At 40.7% G+C, this 24515-nt stretch overlaps 1 protein-coding gene across 4 annotated transcripts; it reads right to left on the bottom strand.

Annotated features, from left to right (window-relative positions):
• Positions 1-9011: 9011 nt before the first annotated feature.
• On the bottom strand, positions 9012-24257 carry nek10 (NIMA-related kinase 10). Of its 4 annotated transcripts, none has more exons than XM_044033884.1 (36): positions 24067-24257; positions 22974-23087; positions 22275-22335; positions 22074-22195; positions 21433-21528; positions 21274-21358; positions 20489-20530; positions 20317-20395; positions 20180-20247; positions 19388-19467; positions 19207-19293; positions 17784-18008; positions 16897-17036; positions 16617-16678; positions 16454-16525; positions 16285-16349; positions 16087-16189; positions 15253-15381; positions 15042-15179; positions 14816-14861; positions 14417-14538; positions 13963-14065; positions 13799-13874; positions 12594-12723; positions 12412-12482; positions 11749-11950; positions 11588-11675; positions 11433-11507; positions 11294-11339; positions 10770-10807; positions 10566-10666; positions 10358-10468; positions 10173-10278; positions 10055-10098; positions 9442-9497; positions 9012-9133 (listed from the first exon to the last, which is right to left on the bottom strand). In XM_044033884.1, exons 2-36 carry the CDS (start codon positions 23042-23044, stop codon positions 9088-9090), a joined length of 3186 nt encoding a protein of 1061 aa, XP_043889819.1. In that variant the 5' UTR covers positions 23045-23087; positions 24067-24257; the 3' UTR covers positions 9012-9087. The 4 variants fall into 4 exon arrangements, with proteins under 4 accessions (XP_043889819.1, XP_043889820.1, XP_043889821.1 ...); XM_044033885.1 differs by having other exon boundaries at positions 11433-11504; XM_044033886.1 differs by having other exon boundaries at positions 15042-15167.
• Positions 24258-24515: the final 258 nt, after the last annotated feature.

The raw sequence follows: 24515 nt of genomic DNA, 5'->3' as shown, positions 1-24515 counted from the left end.
TGGAGGATGAAACCTGACTTATGCATAAATAAATACAGAAATAAATGTAGAAATAAATAAATAAATACATACAGCTTAACAAATAAATGTGTATATATAAATATAGGAATACATTAATAAATAAATACATGTATAAGTAAATAAATAATAAATAAATAAATACAGCTTAATAAATAAATGTATATATAAATATAGGAATACATTAATAAATAAATACATGTATAAGTAAATAAATAATAAATAATTCTACTATTTTCTACTACTTCTTCTATTATTCTGAATCAGAGGTGTCAAACTGATGGCCCGTGGGCCACATGCGGCCCATAACATCACAAGTTATAATAAAAACAAAGCAAGTGTGTGATATGGAATATTATACTAAATATGATTTGCTCGCAATGTTTTTACAACAGTAACAATAAGACATTCGGTCGTAATTTTCACATTACACATTACATTCAACGCTAAATGAAATGACACATACGAGCAGTTTTTTTGGTGTTTTAATTACAGCGTCAACACAGACTTTTAAATAGATTCCTCTGTTTTTGATTTACAGATCACTCCATATCAAAACAGGTACTTTTACTTTGAAACTCTGTCAGATGTCGTCATGAATATCTCTCATTGCGATGTCATGATGGATTATTGTGTTTCTTGCTACTGAGCAGTTAGAGCGGCCCCCTCTGGTCATGTGGAGGATAACGCGGTCAACGATGAATGGCTTTAGCGCTTCGTAAAAAACACATTAACTAACTTTGTTATCATCGTTATCGACACAGATTATTTGTGCAGTTTGCCAGAGCGCGTGCGTCCACAGTTTTGAACACTCATTAATAACCACTCTCAATCCCTTATTTATTTATTTATCTTTAAGTTTATTCCCTGAACCCCGAGACACTTCCGTTGACACTCCAGTGTCAGAGGAACAAACAGCCACAAGTGCTGTGACCCAGATCAGCGAGTGGGTGTCACACAGCGGCGGCTGATGGCAGTGATAGGGCGGCAGAGACGGATCCACCCAAACACATGTTCACATTGTTGCTGCTGGCACACGTTACATAAACGCAGCTCAGCACATGTAGCGGGCGGACGGATGCTATGTAACTGCTGTGGTCAGCGTGTAACATGAGCTGAGTCGGACACTTTACACAATGTGGACGTGAAATGGGGCATTCAGGGGAGGGGAGGAGGGGGGGAGGGCCGTGGGTGTAGAATGAGGAAGCCAGAGATTGTGTTGTTGCGTAATCCTGAGCCTCCCTGACATGTGTGTTACAGCTGCCTGAACTGAGTCAGTGGACTGGAGGACGCTGTAATGTGATGACAGGGTTACAGCAGCATTTGTGAAAAAGATAACATGGTTCCACCACAGTGGTCTGCAACTGGTGGCCCGTGGGCCCAAACTGGCCCGCCAGCATTAATATCAGGCCCTGTTATCCTCAGATTTACTGGCATCCTTAATCCTTGAAGGGCCACACGGTGGTGTAGTGGTTAGCACTCTCGCCTTGCAGCGAGAAGACCCGGGTTCGAGCCCCGGTTGGAACAAGGGCCTTTCTGCATGGAGTTTGCATGTTCTTCCCGTGTGTGCATGGGTTCTCTCCGGGTTCTCCGGCTTCCTCCCACAGTCCAAAAACATGCAATGTGGGGATTAGGTGAATCGGACACTCTAAATTGACCATAGGAGTGAGTGTGAGAGTGAATGGTTGTTTGTCTCTATCTGTGTGTGGCCCTGCGATGGACTGGCGAACTGTCCAGGGTGTACCCCGCCTATCGCCCGATGTAGCTGAGATTGGCACAGCACCCCCCGCGACCCTCTGGTGGAGGATAAAGCGGTTAGATGATGACTGACTGACTGACTTAATCCTTGAATGAAAATGAGTTTAAGTTTAAGTGTCTTTTTTTGAATCACGTCCAGAAATCCCCACATAATCTCACTGACTATTTCTAACATGTCATTTCAGTTCTTTCCGTCGCTCAGGCGTCAGCGCTGATGTCAGCTGTTGTCGCTCTTTCCTCCAGCGGTGAGAAACGACAGGAACAGGAGGAAGGGGAAGAAAGAGGCGGTGGCTGCGGTGGTGGCGGAGACGTACAAGCTGATGGAGGAGAAGATGTGCAGGGCTCACAGAGAGACCTTCCCCTCGTCAGCTGGGAAAATACACCACAGTGAGTCACGAGGCCGCACGAGTGTGAATGGAAAAGAATGTACTGTATGTGAGTTAAGATAAGATAAGATTACAGAAAAGAGAGCTTGGTCTGTGACTGAGGGGGCGGCCTGAGCAAGGTACACAATCCCCATCGCTCATGTTCATTTTACACTAATGGCGATTTTCCACGACTCAGCTCGGTTTGTTTTGCTTTTCCATCAGACATTATATACCTGATTATATTATAGATTATAGAGATCATATTATACCTGGTACCTGGTACCTGGTCTGACGATGTTCAAAGTGAGCTGAGTGTCTCGAGACCAGAATCAAAGCCAACAATGTCCAGCTGTAGCTCAAAGTTAAAACGACTTAAAAGCCCTGAAAACATGCGTTCGTCTGCAACATCCTGCAAATATCTAACAGAGGAGGTGGTCACTCTCAAAGTGTCTAATTACACATCAACATAAATACACAATGACCCTCATAAATGTTACTAAAAATAGTATTTTATTGTTATTTGTTTGGCAAAGAACAAACTAATTCACCTTTTTATTTTAATAATTTCAGCCGGAAATGAATCAAGCGTAACATTCAACCACTAAAACTTACATTTGTTCAGTATAAATAAAGTATAAAGTATAAATTACAACTTTGATTTGACATGTTAATCAATATAATGATAATAATGTGCTTTGCCTTTTTATTTTTATTTACATTTGAATCCGCGAATAAATGTATGGATAACAATAATAATTATTATATTTTAGCATTAAACATCATTTTTGTTTAAAAAGGACGTTTGTAAACATGGTGTATTAAAAATGTTTTTAATATGATATATAAGAGTGTGAATGACATTGAAAAGCACACATGAACAGCACCTGAAATCATCATATAATCATAATAAATATTATTATTATTATAATTAAATATGTATTGATTGAAGCTCTGCATCAAATGATGGGGCTGTTTGACTGTGTTTGTGACACAAACACGTTCATCACAGAGGCGCGCGTGTTTTTCAACAGTGCTCAAATGCAAAACTGTCCGCACGGCAACAGACATTTAAATAAACACAGACAGAGAGAGATCTTTTCTACTGTACACAGTATTCAAATATTGTAATATATGTTTCATAATGGAGCTTTTTTTCTTTATCTATTTAAAGTCCTTTTAAAGAAGAAGAGACTAACAGAGCTGCTCCTCCATTCAAACCTAAAAACAAACTTAAATCCACAGTTAGTTGCTGAATTACCTTCCTATAGACAAACTGGATTATGGAAGCTTTACTCGTGGGATACAGTGACATTGCAGGTGGCTTTTCAAAATGCGTCAATGTGACGTTCACACTCACAACATGTTAAAAACAAACACATGCATGGATAAAAAAACATAGAAAATGTATATTTATGGAATAAATGAGTTGTTGCTGCAGTTGCACATGATTATTTTCTTCATTAAGATGCGAAATTGTTGTTTACTTGGAAAAAAAAAGAGTCTTAATTTCTGGCTCACATTTGCATCTAAAAAAAAAGTGAATTCAGTTTGTTATTTTTAGTTCTTGACAGAATTCTAAAATATCAATAGGTTTTTGTTAAGCATTTTATATAAACATATTACATGTATATATGTGTGTATAAATATTTATACATATGTGTGTGTATATATATTTGTATATATATGTGTGTGTGTATAAATATATACATATATGTATGTACATATATATATACACACACATATAAAAGGTTATGAGTGGGCGGCCTACAAGAATTATTATATTAATTATATTTATATATATTATGTTATATATAACATAATATATATAAATATAATTAATATAATTATATATGTATATATATATATATATATATATGTATATATATGTATATATATATATATGATACTTTTTAAGACCTGATTTGTTCTATATGAACAGAAATGTATGAGATTGTGGAGTCACAAGAGATCATTTTTGTGTGTAGTGAAATCTATAAATAATTGTGCAAAGTCATCTACGACGCCGTGTTCATCAAGTCTCAATATCAGAGACAAAACCTAAAAACAGGTGCAGGTCCCTTCATGAAAAGAGTAATCCATTATCACGTGTCAGGGTGTGTCTGTTCCACACACACACACACACACACACACGTGTTGTTAACGTCACTGTGGTTTGGCGAGCAGCAGCAGAGCTCAGTGGATTATCAGTAACACCCCTGTACAGAGATCCAGGATATAAACACGTCTCTGAATTTCCCAGAAACTTTGCAGGATATCTGCATTATATTTGGAGCGTGTTCATTCTCTGCAGCTGTCACAGTTTCTGCCACATTAACACAAACACAAACACAAACATTAACACAAACACAAACACAAACACAAACACAGCTGGATCTAAGGAACAAGATTAACGCTGTTCAGCTGACCTGCGTGAGTGGCTTCTGCCGCCACTTCACAACCAAATGAACGAGTCAGTGATGCCGATGATCCTGATCCTGACCTGAGTCTGCCACCCAGCTAGTGTTGTAGTCAAGACCACCTAAACCGAGACCAAAACCACATTGTATCGAGACAAGACCAAGGCAGTAAAAGTTGGACGTGGTCCCAGCCGTCTCCGTTAGCGTCGCGTTGCATAATTTACACGTTGCACTGTGTTTTCTTTTGGAGGTATTTATGCACAGGAAGTCTTTGTGGTTCAGGTAACCACATCTTATTATACATGAGTCGGCTGACATCTTCTCACGGCCTCTTCTCCTGTCACTCACATGCACTTTTGTGGGGGGGCGTGTGAAAGGGGGCGGGAGGGGTGACATTTCGGGTGATATTAACAAGTTCATCCAAAAATCGATATCCCCACAGTTGTGGTCTTGACCGAGTCCGCTTTGTCCGAGGCCGAGACCTTCAAAAAGTGGTCTCGAGACCAAGACCGATCTCGACTACTACAACACTACACCCAGCCAGACAAAAGCAAGTTAGACCGTGTTTCTCCTGAGTTTCATTTGAACCAAAAACTGAAATGTTCTCCTGTCGTTGCACCGCGGTCTCCACATCACGTCCCCAGTGTTTACAACTAAGAGATCAAGCTCTGAGAAGGTTTGAACCAGCGCCATGAAAGGTTTGCTGTTGAGAACGTTCTCACAAAGGTTGACTGAAGGTTAGGGAAATGTTCTAACACGTCAGGAGAACGTTCCATGACAACCAGAGGACTACCTGGGGAAAACTTTCAGGGAACGTTCACGCAACTAGAAGGTAATGTTCCCAGAACGCTCTCGGAACCAAAAAGTGTAAAAGCCGAACTCTAAATTCAGTGAGCTCACCACCAAGTGCATCATCACGGTGGTGGAGTTCGCCAAGCGAGTGCCGGGGTTTCACCGGTCTGACCATCGCTGACCAGATCATCCTGGTAAGTCTGTCCTGAAGCCCACGGATTCTAAACTCCAGGATATCCTCAAAAATGAGGTTCCTGGTCCTGACAAGGTGAGTCACACACACACACACACACACACACATCCATGCCAAAAGACAAAGTGAGTGACAGACAGAGAAAGGCCCTCAGGCAGAATGTGCCGCATGTTTTATTCACCGGCATTTTCAGGCGTCAGATCTGTCAAATCTGTCGTCGCCACGGAAACGATGCCACAGCCTGATAATTTACTCTCTGATAGCAGCAGTGGGGGGTAGATATGATCACTCTCAGTGAGACGATAAACGTTGTTTTGTTTTGTTTTTGCCTCATTTGTTTCCTGCTTCTGTTTCGTCTTCCAGCTCCTGAGGATTTCTACTCACTACGCCCCAGACCAGGACACCGTGACCTTCTCCGATGGGTTGACCCTGACCCGCACGCAGATCCACAACGCTGGATTCGGACCACTGACGGACCAGGTTTTCACGTTGGGCTGCTTTGTCCATTTGGGCTTCTGTAGAAACATTTTTTTATTTTTAAACAGTGATATACTTAAACAAACATAGTGGTCCTTTTTATACCGTGTCCAAACAGACCGACAGGACCTGGAGGAAGGGGGAGGTGCTGCTGGAGGCGCTGAAGATCTACTCATGTATGCATGTATGTGCACACACACACACACACACACACACCCACAGTCTGTGCTCAGAGACAACGATGCAGTAAGAATTCTTTTAATGAAACAGTATGTGTTTAGTTGTTTTTGTTGCGCAGCAGCGCCCTCTGCAGCCACAAGTGGAAATGAGTTGTGTTGAATTCAGATTGTGATCCAGAGCCTTGAACCAGACGTTCTGTCACAATAAACCAAACTCCAACTGCATTTTATTGCAATATTTTTAAAGTTTCCCATGAAACTATCAGAGCTGAATGCTGATTTTTGATTATTTCTGAGTCTTTTAACTTACAGTCGGGCTACTGTCATGAATTCTCAGCAGTTGAAAGGAATATTTCATTGTTTTTTTGAGGCGTGTTGTAAAAATGTGTATCACATTCATCTGAATTATTTCTTATAACAAAAAAGAAAAAGTTAGATTTTGTTGCTTTCATACTTGGTGATACTCACTTTACCTCAATAAGTCACATTATCGTTAGCATTAGTCTAGCAGGGATAGAAAAACCTGTGGATTATTTATAGTTTTTACATACAATGTGGATTTCTTAATCCTAAACAACATAAAATCTGTTAAGCTCAGTTTGTGTCAGCTCAGATTTCTGCAGATAAATACAATAAACTCTCTCTCACACACACACACACACACACATGACTTTTAATCCCAGAATGTACATCTAGAATGAATAAACATGTACTGTTGATAGTTTTAACTTACTTCAGTGATTACTGTGTAAATGTTTTCTATGAAAACATGTTTTTCATTGAACAAAATGACACGAAAGGCTGTGGGAATAATTCTATAACGTAACAAGATAAATAATGTACATTTCGTTAAAGAGCACACACACTCACTGTGCCTCAAAAACATTGTTCATATGTACATATTCAATCTGTGGTCGTTCTTCATGTGCGACAGAACTAAACAGGTCACATTTGAATCCCGTTGTCTTGTGTTTTGTCCGTTAAAGTCTTGTTTTCTGGTTATTTGCGCTCATGTTTCCTCTGACGCTGCAGGATGCCGCCGTTATTGGCGACAGCACCCCCCGCTGTCGAATCATGGAAGTTTTTTTTTTTTTTTTTTGAACTTAATTTTTATTTATTTTGACAGCACAACATATTCATTCCCTTTATGTACATCTTTTAAAGCAGCGCAACAAAACATCAAATAAGACATAAAATCAATTACATAAATCCAAAGTGAGAGAAAGAAAAAAAAAAAAGGGAAGATAAATTATGGAATAAAATACAATACAAAGAATGGCCATATTGTTAATAATAATTTAAAGGAATTTATAAATAAAATAATAAATACATAAATGAAAGAGAAAAAATCCACTCTAGGTATCAAATTACATAATGTGATGGTGATGTGTAATGTTAGCTGTGATGTGAGCTATGACAGGTTTCCATCGTTTAATAAAAATAGGTTTTTGAAGTCTTAATGAATATGTGATTTGCTCCATCTGGTAAATGTCCCATATTTTCTGGATCCATACATTGTAAGTAGGAGGATCTGGCTTTAGCCATCTGATGGTTATGCATTTTAATGCTAGTCATGGAAGCTTTGAGGAGGTCGTTCCAGGTCGTCCCGCCTCTCCGCCTGAAGGGAAGGCCCCCACTGCCCCCTGTTGGTGTGTCGCAGCACTGCACTGATGAAAAACTCAGTCCACTGAATCTTGATTCCTGCGTATGAGGAAACTCAGTTTGAATGGCGGCCATTTTGTCAGGTTTTAGCAGCAGGTGTCACTCATCACGGCCATCTTTCATTTGACCGTTAACACCTGTGAGTTTTCTCCTGCGACTCTGCTGCAACTTCCACGTCAGGAGAGGTTTAGTATTACTCGTCTTTTGTTTGTTTGTTTGTTTTTATTCTGTGTTATTATTAACTCACAGATCACAACAACTATCGTATTGCTGTTGGCTGCTGAAGTTCTCCTCGCCACCACTGACTCCCATGATTCCACGCTGCTTCATCAAAGTAGGAGTTGTCGTCCACGTCGTTGATTATTAGGCAACATTTTATCTTCTTTTTTTTTTTCTTTTAAATTTCATGATTCCAGTTTCTTTTCCTCAGCGTGCAGCCACACTAAATATGAATGAGTTGCAAACATGTCTCTGCATGAACAGAGATTTATTTAACGTATATCATTTCATAAATCGTTTGCTTTTCTATGTACAGCTCATACTGACAATTTCCCTTTGCTTCAAAGTGCACAACAAACAAAGCTTTTTTAAAAAAACAAAAAAACAACAACACTGAGCCCTGGAAAAACAACCTATTCAGTGATTAATCTGCACAAACATTAATATTTAAGATTATTTAAGAGGTGGAGAATTTAAACAATAATAAAGCTTTTCAATTTTAAATAAAAAGGAAAAAAAACATGTATATTTTCATTTGCGATCATAGTAATATATAATACATAAGAATGATATAAACTATTATTTTAGATTTAGATACCCCCGTAGCGAGGATCATATCCATCTGTGTAGCTAGCTGGCTATTTAAATACAATATATAATAGTTTTAAAATAATAATAAATGATCTGTATATTTTTAATTGCATCTTAATAATAGCAATACATAATAATGACATGAAATATCTATATAGTTATCAGCTGTCTAACTAGCTCTTTCTATCTAGCTAGTAATTATCTATATATCTAAGGTAGCTGCCTATACCTTTAATAGTTAGCTAGCAATTAAAACATGGTGCTATTAAAATAAGTAATTGTATGATATGTAATTTTTTTATTGCAACCATATTATTATTTATTATTATTAGAATAATAATAATAGCATTAATAATAATACATCAGAGTGATGGAATGAAATGAAAGAGTAACATAGCAGAGGCTTCTGTGACTCATGAGGACGTGTACGGTCGACGGTCGTTCCTCTGCTCTGCAACTCTAAGAAAAAACAGCAAAATGCAAACGTTATTATAAATATCTCTTTCGTTTTATTTTTATTTTCGGTGCGTATACATTATTGTGTTTTCTGTGAACACCTGAGACATTATATCCCACTGAGTCGCACTTATTTCATGTCACTTACCTTTTGAGAAGAACAAAAATTCAAAAACATCCTCTCACTTCATTTCTAAAAACCTACAATTTATAGACACATGTATGGAAGTTTTTTTTTTATTTATAGTACATATATACATAATATATATATGCATATATATGTGTGTAAATGTAAATGAATCTGAGGTCACCTTCTGTTTGTCGCCTCATAGTAGCTGTTCTCTTCCAGCTGCTCTTCTATGATTCCCTTTGGAGAAACATCATCAATTTATTTTAGTTGTATTAGAGGTAGAACAATGAATTAGTTATAATCTTTGCCATTTCTTAATAATCAGCATTGGCTGATTTACTGCATTTCATGTAATCATTTACTTTCTCCATGGATTTCATTGAAAACACTTTGTATAATTTCACTGGAGTGCAGTGTGTCTCACAGGTTACTGAAGTTAAGCAATTGTTTTGTATTATTTGTCGTTTATCTTTAAACTATTACTATTAAATATTTCATCAGGTGGAAAGAATAAAGAAAAATTGGCTAAAAATATGTTCTATTCTGCCATGGGCCCCTTTCATCTGTCGTGGGTGAATGATTGAGGGGCCCTTTAAAGATATATCACATCACATAACTAGTGTTATTTGGTTTTAGGGGCCCAGTAAAATATCAGGATATGGGGATAGTAGCACCAGAGGCTTGGGCTTCCTGGATTATGGGAAATAATTGCCCCTGGTTTGTAAAAATGTGTATGGAGCCTTGTTGTTGACTAACACTGCATTAAACGTACAAATTCAATAAAAAAAACTGACCTGCATCTGCTGGTACGTGATTCCCTCTTTGAGATTCCCGTCATCTGTCGGCGAAACAGAACAAGATGAGATTTAAAAGTGTGTGTGAACACGAATATTTGAGGTCATTGTGGTCGACCTGCGATCTCAGCGGCGACGGACTCTCCTGGGACGCGGTGGACCAGAGGCCACCACTCTGGACTGGTCGAGCCCAATTCCATCAGCTCTGGAGACGAGTGGAGCAGCTGCGAACACGAGTCAGTCATCGCGAGTCAGTCGTCTCGTTTGCACTCGGTGAATCGGTCACAAGTTGTCGGTACAAACCTTGCTGAGCTCCACCTTCAGGCTGTAGGGGTCGCTGCCGCACTGGAACAGGGACTTTTTGAACCTTTCGATGAGCCGCCGTTTGACGTTGTGGTGTGGAGCTGGTGGAAGCTGGGGATGATGGAGGATGATGATGATGAGACCACACAGTCACGAGGACTTTCTCTCTGGTGTAAAGTCTAACGTGGACGTTGTGTCACGACTGTACCTGAGAGATGTAGACGACTTTGTGCAGCTGCACGAGGAGCCTCTGGCTCGGATCGTCAATCTGTCGCAGCTTCTTCTGCGAGACGCAGATCCCCGCTGACGCTGAGAGAAGTTTTCAAACGTTTCACAAAGTCCAACTCCACGTGTCGTATTTGTACTCATCGTCAAGACATTTAAAGGCTTTTGCGTCGAGTTGAAAAGTTACCTGGTCTTTGTTTCGTCCGCGCTGCAGCGTCATCGCCACTGAGAGAAGTCAGAAATAATAATACTGTGGGTCGGTCGGTCTTCATCTCTCTGTTAAACAACTTGGTAAACCTCTCGCTCTCCAGCGCCAAAGTCCATTGAGAAAACCAACGATTTTGCATCACAGCGCACAAGAGCCGTTGATCCACTGTTCAAATCTGTTGTTATGTGACACAAAGTGACCACACGAGGCAGCAGTAGAGCAGCAGCTCCTGTGTCTCTGTGAGCTAAAAATGCTATGTTTTCTATATGGCCTTTGGTGTGGCAGAGTGAGCGGTTTACAAACTTCAGTTTCCGGTCCAAAAAAAAGGCAAAGATAAAGCAGTCTTCTTCACTTTTAGCAGCTAAATGCAGTTTCTCCAACGTTTTCCTGAGGAATTACTGATCACAGTCTCTTCTCTAACAGAACATTTTTAATTATTTTCACATTTAAAAGAAATAGAGTTGACGTTCCAGGAGGCAGAACATCAGAACTTCCTCGCTTACCTTGATAGAACTTGATCAGGTGTAACACAGAGACTGGACTTCAGTCCTTTCAGGTGAAAACAACAACACACAAAAAAAACAAACATTGCATTATTGAATCTAAAAGAACAAATATTGTCTCAGTGAACATAGAACTTACCACTGTCTTTTCCTACACAGGCTGCGGTGTTGTTCTTAGTTTCAGGAGGTTCGGGGTCATCGTCCGAGGCGCCTTCTAAACACACACACACGGTACAACAAGTCATATGATGCAGTTTGTCTAAAAACCTCGGCAGTGTGAGCTTAAACATTCACCTGCACAGGTGATTTGCTCGCCACGGTTTAATCTGCACGCCGCGGAGGATTGTGGAATCGGATATTCTTCTGTGGTGAAGGACGTTTCCTGGATGTAAAGAAAGTATTCACACAAAACATCCTTTAAATGTCTCTGAGGATATTTTGTTTTTTCTCGTTACCTGTTGCGACAGGTGCGAGTCGCAGCAGTTCCTCCCGCGCGCCAGGAAGTACTTCTGCGCCCGTTTCCTGTCTCTCTCGGCTCTCCTTTCCAGTGCATTCTGGGAAATGCAGAGACCGTCCATCTGCCTCATCATCAGGTCACAGATCCTGGCGCTGACGGCCACGACGTCCGGCCTCTGGTCTGCGTCTGGACTCAAACACCTGACAGGTCGTCAGAGTCATGGTGAGTCACAGTCATAATGAAGTTTGAAGTTCTTAATCGCAGCACAAAGTTCTTAACGGTAGTACGAAGTTCGTAATCACAATATGAAGTTTTTAGTCAGTACAAAGTTCTTAACGACACTACAAAGTTCGTAATCACAGTACGAAGTTTGTAGTCACAATAAGAAGTTTTTAATCACAGTACTAAGTTCTTAACGATAGTACGAAGTTCGTAATCACAATACAAAGTTTTTAATCAGTACAAAGTTCTTAACACTACGAAGTTCGTAATCACAGTACGAAGTTTGTAGTCACAGTACGAAATTTTTTATCACAGTACGAAGTTCTTAACGATAGTATGAAGTTCGTAATCCCAATAAGAAGTTTTTAATCACAGTACGAAGTTCTCCAAATCATCATCACCATAAATTATATCCAATATTTCAAAATAAAAGTCTCACCATCTGATCATATCAGTCACTCTCTCTGAATAAACTCCTCCTTCAATCGGTTCATAAACGGCCTCGACGATCTGGCAACGCAGAAGAAGACGATCAATAAACTGACGACAGAACAGGATTATTGAGTAAATCATTAAATATAAGTGTGTGTGTGTGTGTGTGTGTGTGTGTGTGTGTGTTGCCTTGCTGGCCAGTGACAGCATGTTGCTGCTGTAGAACGGCGGCTGTAACATGACCATCTGGTAGAGGACGCAGCCTAAAGCCCACACGTCGGCCTTCTCTCCGTACGGCTCGTTCTTCACCACCTCAGGACTGACACACAGCACACGTTTATTTGTACAGTTGTGTTCATACACAGAGAAACGCACTTTGTTTGGTTCTGTGTCTGAGGAACTCAGTAAACCTGTTCCTGATGATCTCAGTAAATGTGGGTTGTATTTTGGTCTGAGACCATTTAGCACTTTGTAGACCAAGAGTAAGAAGCTTTAAAGCTGCAGTACGTTACGTTTAAATATAAACAAAGGTTTGTTTTCATTAGTTTTAATGTTGTTTTTTTTCCAACACATGACTCCACCCACTACCTGCACCATCAGATAGCCACACCCCCTAAGTTATAAAAGCCAGCCCTGACGAACTTTGACCCCTCCTTTTCCCTCCAAACAATCTCTGGAACAAAGACCATGCTCCTGTGAGTTAATAAGTGGGTTTTTTGGTGTTTATGTTGTTTCTCTTGAGTCCTGAGGGAGGAACTGAATATATGTTGGATGCATTACTGATGTGAGTCTAGTTTAATTTAGTCTTACTACTTTGTCTAGTTTTTCTCACAGACGATCTGCTACAACCAAGTTTTCAGTCAAGTGTGTAGTGATTTTTAACCTTCAGGGCCTTCTACCCCAAAAAATAATTCTGGACCAAAAAATATGAGTTTTAAATTATATATACTGTATATGTATTTATATTTAAAACATCTATGTCATTTAATTTAATACAAAACATTTAATACATTTTCTCTCATCTATGCTCTAAAGTTAAGTTTACTGTCAAGTGCCCATCAGCAATGAAAGGGTTACTGTCCTGAAACATGTTATCCAATCAGAATCGTCCGTCTCTGTTAGACCCGGTTAGCTGGCTCATTAATTGCTTAGGACTTTGCAAATCCCAGGGAAGGCTAATTCAGAGAGTGATGGGCAAATTGACCAATCACAGTTTGATTTTAAGTGGGCGGGCCAAAAACAAAAGATCCCAGGCCTTCATGAAGTCCGAACAGTGCAGGTCTAACTGCAGACCACGTGCTGTGTAGTTCTGTGTCGGTGTCAGTGTTGTTTTTGTCACTTTAACCCTGAACATGCAGAAATCAAGGCTCACGTTGCCCTTGATTGTTCCTCACCAGGAGTAAAGGATGGTGCCGACCACTGACGTCAGCTTGCTGCTCTCCTGCTTCTGCTTGGCCAGACCGAAGTCGGCTTCACGCAGAGGGCAAAGAAAGAAAAAGCTCGTAAAAAAGTCACAAGGCATGACATGATGTGACAATCATGAGACGCACACACTCACTGATGGTGACTTTGTCCTTCTCCCCCAGCATGATGTTGTTGGGTGTGAGGTCACGGTGGACGATTCTCTTCTCCTTGTGCAGGTACCGCAGAGCCAGGCACATCTGAGGGAGTGTTAAACACTTTGCTGTTAGCAGAGAAGCTCTGGGCCCCCCCAAGGGTGGGCGACATTTCTTTTTACAAAAGGTACATTGGTACGTGAGCTTCTTCTGGTGGTATTTGGAGGGAAATCAGTAATATTATTCACTGTGTAGGCTGCCACCCTGCCAGCAGGTGGTGCTATTCCCTTGACTAGTTTTTCATGTGCTGATGTTTTCTGGCCGGGTCTCATGTCTCACGGGTGACTCGTGTTTTTAATGCGTATATTACATATTGTAGTATTTTTGTGGGTTGTTGAAAAAAAGAAAATCCATGGGCCACACGGTGGTGAAGTGGTTAACATTGTTGGTGGTTACCTGTATGAATATGTTCCAAATTCTGTCTTCAGTGAGTCGCTGCTGTTTCTCCTTCAGAGAGTTGAAGTGTTCGGCCAGTGGAACTCCCTCGATCAGCTCCATCACAACGTACAGCCTGTCACCTTAAAGCGACATCGTTGCTTATTATTCGTTGATAATTTAAAGTTTGAGGGACAAGGTGGGTTGCCAGGTCTGCAGGGCTGTTTTTTAAAGTGTTGCTGGATTTAATTGTTTTCATCCACCAGTTCAGTGGATACATGCCAAAGACATGTTTGGAGACATTTGGCGATGGTCCGGTGTTCTTATGTTGGGCTTTTTTATTTTTAGGTGCTGACTTTGGGCTGGTTCTGTCACACAGACCTGGCAACCCTGCAACTAAGTAAAAGTAGTAATCCTCACCTTCCACAAATGTCTTGTAATATTTAACAACGTTTGGGTGATTCATCTATAGGGAGGAAGAACATAGAGAAAAAACTGGTTAATAGAAATGGATCAGAAAAAAATTGGAGAAAAAGAGAGAAAATTATTTTGTTAATTCGGAAAAAAAAATGTATAGATTTTTGAGTGAGTGAAATACAATATCTTTTCATATTAGAGTGTCAGTCCCTTATAAAAAATTCTTTGCCTGTTCTTTGATGATCGTCAGCTCAGAGATGATCTTCTCCACATTATTGTCTCTGGACTTCTTGTCTTTGCCGAAGGCCGGGTTGTGCAGGTTCACCTCCTTCAGGGCCAGCAGGTTCTGACCACTCTGTTTTCTGACCTGAGTAAAAATATGCCTTTATGTTTGATCTGCATGAATGAATTAATGTCATTTCAAGTCAAAAATAATGCACCTTGAAGACACTTCCGAAAGCCCCGGTGCCCAGATGGTCCAGTACAGAGTAACCGTTGATGACTCTGAGTGGAGGTCGGTTCTGGTCTACAGCCTCGATGCTCTCTCTCAGACTGTCCAGTTCCTCTTCCTGAAAACAAACACCAAGATAATCAATCCACCTTAGTACCTACGTACTTAGCACGTGGAACGAGAACTTGGCTTGTGACCAAAAGGTTGCCAGGTCAAGGGCTCGGGTACCGCTGAGCAAAGTCTCCAATCCCCATTGCTCATCGTTAATTGGACACTCTAAATTGACATCCAGTGCAGTTCCTGTAGCAGTCCCAAGCGTCAGGAAGTATAAACATCTCTGCCAATTCAAATGTGCGGGTCATCCGCTGTGTCCCTTAGAGACGGAGCACCCGAAAGACAAAAACGTTTATTTAATTCGTCTACAAGGCCAGATATTAAAGCTGGTGGGCCAGTTTTGGCCCACAGGCCACCTGTTTGCCACTGTTCTATAATAAGAGCATATTGCTCTTAGTGCGTAGTGCTCGGTAGGTCCTTCCACGAGCGTGGAACTACACATGAAAAGAGTCTGGATTGTGTAGTCGAGGGGTAACGCAAGCCTTTAGGAGAGCATTTAAGTAGGCGGGAGCAGACCTTGCACTTTGTAGCATCAGGGATTTGAATTTGATACGGGCAGCTAAGGGTAGCCAGTCGAGCTTAATGAACACAGGGGTGACATGTGCCCTTTTAGGCTGTTTGAAGGCTGTCTGGACCATCTTGTATTTATCTTGTGGCTCCAAAACCACCTTGACAAACAGAGGAACCAATGTAGTGGCTGTTTTCTTACAGTGTAGAGTGACACTTTGGTTTGCAGTCCTTCGTAGGCAGTGAGGTCCCGCACATAATGGCCAACGTCGATGAACATCTCAAAGAGATCTGTGGGAAAGAGCCTGTAAACGATAAACAGAAGCTCATTTTAAATGGATTTATGTGCAACATCACCTATTTTCTCCCCAAATAACTGCTTTCTTTCGTGGAGCATCACCTTTTAAACAGATGCCTGTTTCTTTCCACACTGAAGAGAAATCGAAGAGTCCGGAATGCATAGCACTGTCAACAGATTTGCAATGACGTGATTCTATGTAAGTAAAAACATGTTCATTTGCATTATAATGTCATTTCACACGTGTAATTGTGCCGTATAACATATATACCTGCAAAGACGTGGCCTTTGCTTCACAGCTTTTTGGTAAAATCAACTTTGCGATAATGAAGATCCCATTTTCCTTAGAAAGTAAAGCACAAAATGAATCAGCGTTTTACATAGTTTTAATATACAGGCTGGGACTGTGTTCATATTACAGACTCTTCCTTTACCTGCACAATGTGGTGAGCGGACGTGTCATCCAGACTGAGCTCAGTCAACGCTGTACAACAGGCTGGAAAACGGGGGATTGAATGGGATTTGACTTCATAGTTTTAACACGGCAATGAACGTAAACGGAACACTGTGGGACTAACAATGGATGTTGTATAAAATAAGTATCAGATAAGTATCTCTTGCCTGATATCTCTTCTCGTTCTCGTTACAAAAGCACAACAAACTTTTAGTCCTCGTATTGTAACACTATGTTTTTGTGTCTTATACTGGCCGGACCTGACTGAAGGGCCTCGGCGTTGTCCACTTCCTCCTGTGGGCTGAGCTCGTCTCTGATGTGCTCTCTCTGGATGCGGCCGGCTGCATTGGCGCTGGAGAGCATCTCGATCGACGAACGGTCGCAGACGTAGTGTCTGTCACTGTAAGATTTAAAAGAAACTGCAGCTGAAGCTGTAGCGCCATACTTTTAAATTTAAACAAATGTCTGTGAGTTCCACCTGACTCTCTCTGGGTTTCTCTGTGTAGCAATTGTTGCGGAAGACCAAGAAGCGCTGATGAAAAGTTTCAGAAGTGACTTCTTCAGCGGAAAATACACGTGATCACGATTTTGGATTCTCACAAAAGCGATCGTCCATTATAGAAAATGTCTGCTCCGCCAGCCGGAATGTCCATGTAGCCCCAAGTGGGCTTGTCTGTGGTGGTTTCCATGGTGGCCCCACCCATATTTATCCACTTAGTACCCTTTCCAGGCTACCAGGGCATGGGCTTTAAATTGCCAAATTATGCAGGTCCCATATGGTTTCAGTGACAAAAGGTCACACATGGGAAGCCCATATGGGGGCCACCAGGAAAACCACGGACAAATCTGCTCGGCACTCATATTTTCAGCCCAAATATAACCTTTAGGGGGCCCACGTGGTGTGTGAGTGTATCGTTGTTTGTTTGTGTGAGGAACTGGCGACATGTCGGCCGGGATTGGCACCAGTGCCCCCCCGCTAACCTCGTGTGGAGGACAAAGTGGTAGAAGATGAATGGATGGCTGGCTCACATGGACGTGCTGGTTGGCTTCATGTTGCTGAACGAGTTTTTTGAGCATTAGAATTCACTTCTGAAACCTTTCGTGGAAGCTTCAGTCGTCTCACTTGAACAGCAACCGTGTCACCGACCTGTTGAGCAGCCGCAGCAGCTGCTGCACCCCGCCCCAGCTCCGGATCTCCGTCCTGGTGGCTGGATCCTCACAGAGCTGGACCAGGACCCAGGTGAGGCTCCACAGGAGCTTGAGGTGCTGACCGTGCAGGAGGCTCAGCAGAACAGGAAGGCCCTCCAGCTCCCTCACCTGGTCCCTCACCTGCTGCACCGGGGACAGGAGCCTCAGCAACTCCGCACTTATCCTGCAGGTGGAGTTATCATGATGTAAGGATGGGTAACGTATTTTGATAGAACGGATAATGGTGCAGCTTAGTGATACCGATACTTTATTCATCTTATCGATGCTATTCATCGGTGCAGACATGTCAATTTGTTCTTGCGGGACCAGTTCGTCAGAATAGTGACATCTAAACTGGTGAAACTGCAGAATGCAACAACTCTGCCACTCACCCCTCACTCCTCTCTCGTCAGGGTCACATTACCTCCTTTGTTTTCATTGCTTTATTTTATGTTAAAGCGATTTCTACTATATTCCATTTCTGCCAGTGAAACGTCCCAGATGCTAAAATCTAGGCCTTTTAAAAGTGATGCTAACTGCCTAGCATCATTGGAGCCGTTGTCAGTGGCAGAAATGCTAGCTTTCTTCAGCAGATACCAGCTGCGGAGCGTCTGCTCGTCATGTGCAAGTATCACCAACTCACCAATTTGTTTCCAGCTCCGGATGGTGTCGTGAAACCGCACACAACAGCGGTTTCTTCTCTGCAGGCGATTCCGACAATGCGTCTGATATTAGCGATGGATGACGGTGAAAACTTCTGTCTTCGCTTACGTCCAAAATACACCAATCCCATGGCGCGATAGATGCAAAAACTCGAGATTGGCGTGAACATAATATAACTTAAATTAGCACTGGCTGGCAGCCATCTTGGGTTCTCATGCCAGGGTTGATGAGGTTGCCGTTGCTGCATTTGTTCATTTTAGCGAAGTGAGTCCAATCTTTTGCGTGTTTTTCCCCCTAGATGGCCAGATTAGAACATCACTGTCTTAATTATTAGGAGACAGTCTGGAATTGGCATCACCTGAATTACTAGCTCAGTAAAATACAAACACAACAATAGCAGTAGAGTACTTGTGACTACTGTCAAGATCCAGGCACCCAGTCCATCAAATATCACCGCTGGCTTCCACTTTGATAGCAACAGATTTGATTTGTCCATGCACTTATTGATACTTCAGTACTGACCAACGAGGAACCAGCTCAAATTTACAACTGGTTCTCCATAACAATCCCTAGTGTGGTACGTGATAATTACCTGAAAGTCTGAGGGATTACAGAATCTGGAACAGTTTTTTGTTATTCATTTATCGAGTCAAGTTTTGTTCCTATCATAGTTTTACAGAGTTACACTAAGCACAGACTTAAAGAAACAGTGTTGTAACCTCTTTGACAGCATGTCATATTCCTGCAGGATCACAAGTAGCCTCTCCACGATCGGTGGCTCCCCGATCTCCTCCTTACAGTCAGGGCTGCAGAAGAAGAACATGTTTCACACCAGATTAAATCTAAACTGTTTTGAATGCAGTGAAACAATAATGATGATAATGATGTGTCTGTGTTTACCTCTGGGCCAGAGTGGTGAGAGAGAGCAGAGCTCCCAGCAGAACACTGCTGTCATCTGTGCACAGAAGCTTCACCAGAGTCTATGGACACAACACTGAGTTATAATCTGAGTTATGAGGAGAGCAAATTTAGAAGTGGAATATGAGATTACATTACATTAGTTTCCGATTTTATTTGTTGAGATTCAATTGATTTCAATTTGATTAGATTAGACGAGATTGGTTTCAAATTCGTTATCCAATTAGATTGGATCACATTATATTGGTTTAGAAGACTGGTTGAGATTAGATACAATTTTATTAGATTAGACTAGTTTCAATAATTTTAGATTGGATTAGATTAGGTAAATTTTTATTATCTTAGTTTTGATAAATTTGATTTGTTTGTTTTAGGTTAGATTAGTTTCGGTTAGATAATATAAGGATTAGTATGGATTAGATTAGTATCGATTATATTGGATTATAATTGAGTGGATTAGATTAAATTAGACTTTACTGATCTCACACTGAGTAAAATCGCTTTTGACAAATGATACTACAAAAAAGTATGAAAAGACAAATTCTAACTATACTCTATATGTATGCACAGTATATAAATATATAAATTAAGTGTTTAAAATATATATTAAAAAAATATTCAACATATGTACAAAAAAACAACGTATAGCCTTTTAATTGCGGACGTAAACGTGCAGTGGCTCGGCTAAATGAAAATGTCTTAACAATCAAATAATCATATGAACAAATTAGAATCTAAAATATAAATAATAAATGATCACGACTCATCACACACCTTGTGAGCGCCACTCTCGATGACTCGTGCCCTTTGACCCTCGGCGGCCGACAGCTTCTGGAACATGTCTGTAGAGAAAGCGACAATGAGGACGATGAAGTCAACACACAGCTAAAGTTTTCTGTGACATCACTCACAGGTGAGCGTGACCAGTGTCTGTGCAGCGAACGCCTGGTCACCGCAGGACAAATACACGGCGGTGACGGACTCCATGTACTTCAGGAGGAAACAAAGACGACATGAGACGTGTGCACACGTGAAGACGTCACACAAATGTAAGCCTGTGACGTGGAAACATGGAGACTTTACCCTGGAGAGTGAAGTGATGCCCTGCAGCTGATGGAGGATTTTCTGAAAGTGGAAACGGTTACATTACAGATCATATTACTGTTCATTTATGTGCACGTTCTAAGCTTTGATGGCGACTGAGGATTACTTGCATTTGTATTTTACTGTAAATATTTCAAAGTATTTTAAGTGCAATTATTTTCCTTTCCTTTAATATTCTATGAATTATATGTCCTTGGTTGTTGTCTTATGATGTGTCTTGTTCTGTAGCTGGGGGGGAGAATAAAGCAATTTTGAATTGACAGACTAATTTGATTGACTGATTTGTCGGATAACAAAGTATGTGTGTTTTTATAATTCTTATTTTACCACGTGAACAAAATAAAATCTTTGTTAGCTAAAAGTCTGTCTATCAGCTAAATGGGAGCTTAAAGATAACCACAGGTTAGCTAAAAGTCTGTCTATCAGCTAAATACTAGCTTAAAGATAAGCCTAGCTTAAAGAGCTAACCACAAGTTAGCTAAAAGTCTGTCTATCAGCAAATGCTAAAGCTTTAAAGATAACCACTAAAGTTAGCTAAAAGTCTGTCTATCAACTAAATGCTCGCTTAAAGATAACCACAAGTTCGCTAAAAGTCTGTCTATCAACTAAATGCTAGTTTAAAGATAACCACAAGTTAGCTAAAAGTCTGTCTATCAGCTAAATACTAGTTTAAAGATAACCACAAGTTAGCTAAAAGTCTGTCTATCAGCTAAATGCTAGTTTAAAGATAACCACAAGTTTGCTAAAAGTCTATTGATTAATACCTGATGTTGAGGATCTCTGATCAATAATCTCAGGCAGATGAGAACCCTAAGGACTGATTCCGGTGCAGCCTGGCAGATCCAGTCGCTACAGAACAAATAACAACCAGTCAGTCACCGTCATCTTGTGTTTCACGGCGACACAGACGAACGGCGCTTCACCTGCAGAGTCGGTTCTTGACCAAAGACACGAGGATGTCGGAGAAGTGTTTATGCAGCGGGTGACTGCTGAAGCATCTCTGCTCTCTGTATGTCGTGCTGGAAGATGAATGTTGTTGGGTACAAAAGAGTGGTTTCTGATTATTTAAATGACACCAACAGTCGTGCTCATAATGAATGTTGACTTGCCCCAAATTGCAAAACTCGTGACTGATTTCCACCTGATTTTTTTGAGTTGTAAAATTCTGACTCATGCTAATTGGTTGTTTTTTTTACATATTAACTGACATAGGGCGAAAGGCGGGGTGCACAAATCATCATTTAATCCCACATCCACACCCACTGTCAATGTGTGTCCAATTAGCTTAATCGGATGTTTATGGACTGTGGAGGAAGCCGGAGAACATGGAGAACCTTGGGATACATGCAAACTCTACATGGTTCAGTACAAAGGATTTCTGGGAACTCCCAGATTCAAACTGGTGAAACTGGTTCTTGCTGTGAGGCAACAGTGCTAGCCACTATATCCGCCGTGTGGCGTACTATTATGTTGTTCTATTGAACATAAATCTAGTAAACATAAAATCAGAGTGTTCTCTCAACATACAGCATACATAAGTATAAATAACCGTTGGGAGGTGAACCTGAATTTGTCCAGTTCAGAGGCTTCACTGCTGTTGTCTCTCTCCCTCTGTTGTCTCATGGCGTCTCTCTGATGTTGCAGACCTTGTGATCTGCGAGCTCTGCTGTGACTCAGCGCTGCCTCCTGCAAAAAAACAAAAACATTGCACATACTTCTTTATTACGTCAGTATCGTTATCGAAGCGCCTCTTGTCGCTGGTCACCTCTGGTCTGGGGCTGGTTTTGGTGAGCAGGGACTGAAGCCTCCTGAGATCATGAGAAGCCCTGGAATTAAAAACAAGAAACATTAAAATGGTGGTGCTTTAAAGGGGATACATGTCAAATCTGCACAATGATACATTTGTGTTTAAAACGGTTACTGAAATCCCAAGTCAAAATGAGTCCTTGAAGGTATCGTCACAAGCTAACTCCTGAAGACCCAATTGAAAACATGGTAGAGAGTTGTTTCCAGAACACAGAAACAAGGAGCTGTACTTAGTTATTGCACAGTGTGCGTGGATAGCACAAATTACCAATGGTGTAGTGGGATACTACAGGACCCTCACACGCGAGTATACCAGGGCCTTTATGGTGTGTTCCAGTTGTTGGAAGTCGGATTTCCAACTCTGACATTCGGAGCAACCTCATCAACCCCAGCATTTTTGCACCACACAATTGGCATCTATCACGCCGTGGGATTGGCATATTTTGGACGTAATGGGAGGACAGAAGTTCTCAGTATCAACCATGGCTAATATCAGACGCATTGTCGGAAACATCTGCAGAGAAGAAACCACTGTCGTGCGCGGTTTCACAACGCCATCCAGAGCCGGAACCTAAGACCTGGCCTCTACAGTAACAAGTATTGCTGGTCATTTTGTGTCTTACATAGACAATCTTTAAGAGGAGACGACTCGGCTTACTTGCTCTGGGTTCCCGTGGACTTCAGTGGCGACTTATCTCCCTGTTTGGCTTTTTTGACCGAGTTGGACATTTTCCTCGCTCCCCTTTGTTTCCATGAGTAACCTGTGGTTCAACTTCAACAAGAGAAGAAGACAAAGTTTTACTCACACTAAATCAGTAAATAGGTTAAAAAAAATGAGTAGAAGTTTTCTTTTTCAGTATTGTGATGATTAATCCTTGTATTTTGTGGACAGAGCAACAATCAACAGTAAACAGTAAAATGTTATCAATCTCCCACGTACAATACTGACTAACTTTGTATTACACATTGATATCTGACCTGGAGAAAGTGTATTTTTATTATTATTGTTGTCAAAGTCTCAGCCAGTTTACATCAAAAACACTCACACGGAACATTCTTATACTAAAAACACTTTGACCCTCATGTTTGAGTCTATCCAGATGCAGCTCTGCAGGTAAACCACTGGGTGGTGCTGTTTGATACAAACAGCATCAAAAAAGCATCAAAAAAAGCAAGAAAATCTGTAACTTTCAGCAGTGAATTGTGCTTCAAAGAGAGTTTTGTGTAATATTGTTATAATCTGCTTTAATCTGTCTCTAATAATAATAACTGGTTAACATAAAGTACAGATAATGGTTTTACTAATAATTTATTTTATTTTATTAAATCTAGACTGATAACATTTTTGTCCAAATGAACATTTATTTTAGATATTTTACATAATGTACCTATTCTTATAACATCATTAACAAAATAGTAATACTGAATAGTTTCCAGCATATATTGCAGTTTTTCTATTTGTATTAATTTGTTCATTTTTAACACTTACATTTGACCTGAAGATTCTTTGTATTGTTTTATTTCAAATTTCTCCATATATTGTATTTGTAAATGCTTCTGTATATAAAAGCAGTTTTAAAATGAATACATTAAACTGCCTTTATTTACCTACATTATCATTGAATTTCCTTGTACGTGTCACACGCTGATATTTCATTTATTTTAGAGAGAAAACACCTGATGTGGCCAAGATTCTGAGGCGAATTTAACACAAAAATAAAAAATAAAGGACAAAATGACGTCTCTCTTACTTTTCCTCCAGCCTCGCAGACGAGCAGCACGCGCGTGTTTCCTGGTTAAATTCCCGTGTTCCGGGACAAAGTTGTGTCGTTGCTTTTCACCGCAGACGCCGCGACATTGGCGTAAAAGTTACTGAAGCTGAAATACGTTCGTTTTATTGCGTTTTCAGTCGATACAGGTGAGCAGGAGCTGAGTCCCTGGTTGCCATGGCTACAACAGACGCTGCTCCCATTCCGTCACTGTGACACACACACACACACACACATGCTGGCCTTTCTGGACCTGTGAGGACACTTCCGTTCTGTAACTCCGAATTTCCGAGGTCAGGTGTCAAACTCGTGCTCGCTTGAATGTTATTTGGTGTTTATAGACTGACTTTGCATCATAAATGTGTTTTTATTTTATTATTGTGAACTCAACATCGTTCCATATCAAAGCCAACATTTTTATTTTGAGATGA

Source organism: Solea senegalensis, linkage group LG9 (genome assembly GCF_019176455.1).
Source record: "Solea senegalensis isolate Sse05_10M linkage group LG9, IFAPA_SoseM_1, whole genome shotgun sequence".
Lineage (NCBI taxonomy): Eukaryota > Metazoa > Chordata > Actinopteri > Pleuronectiformes > Soleidae > Solea > Solea senegalensis.
This window is presented reverse-complemented; position numbering and strand designations above follow the sequence as displayed.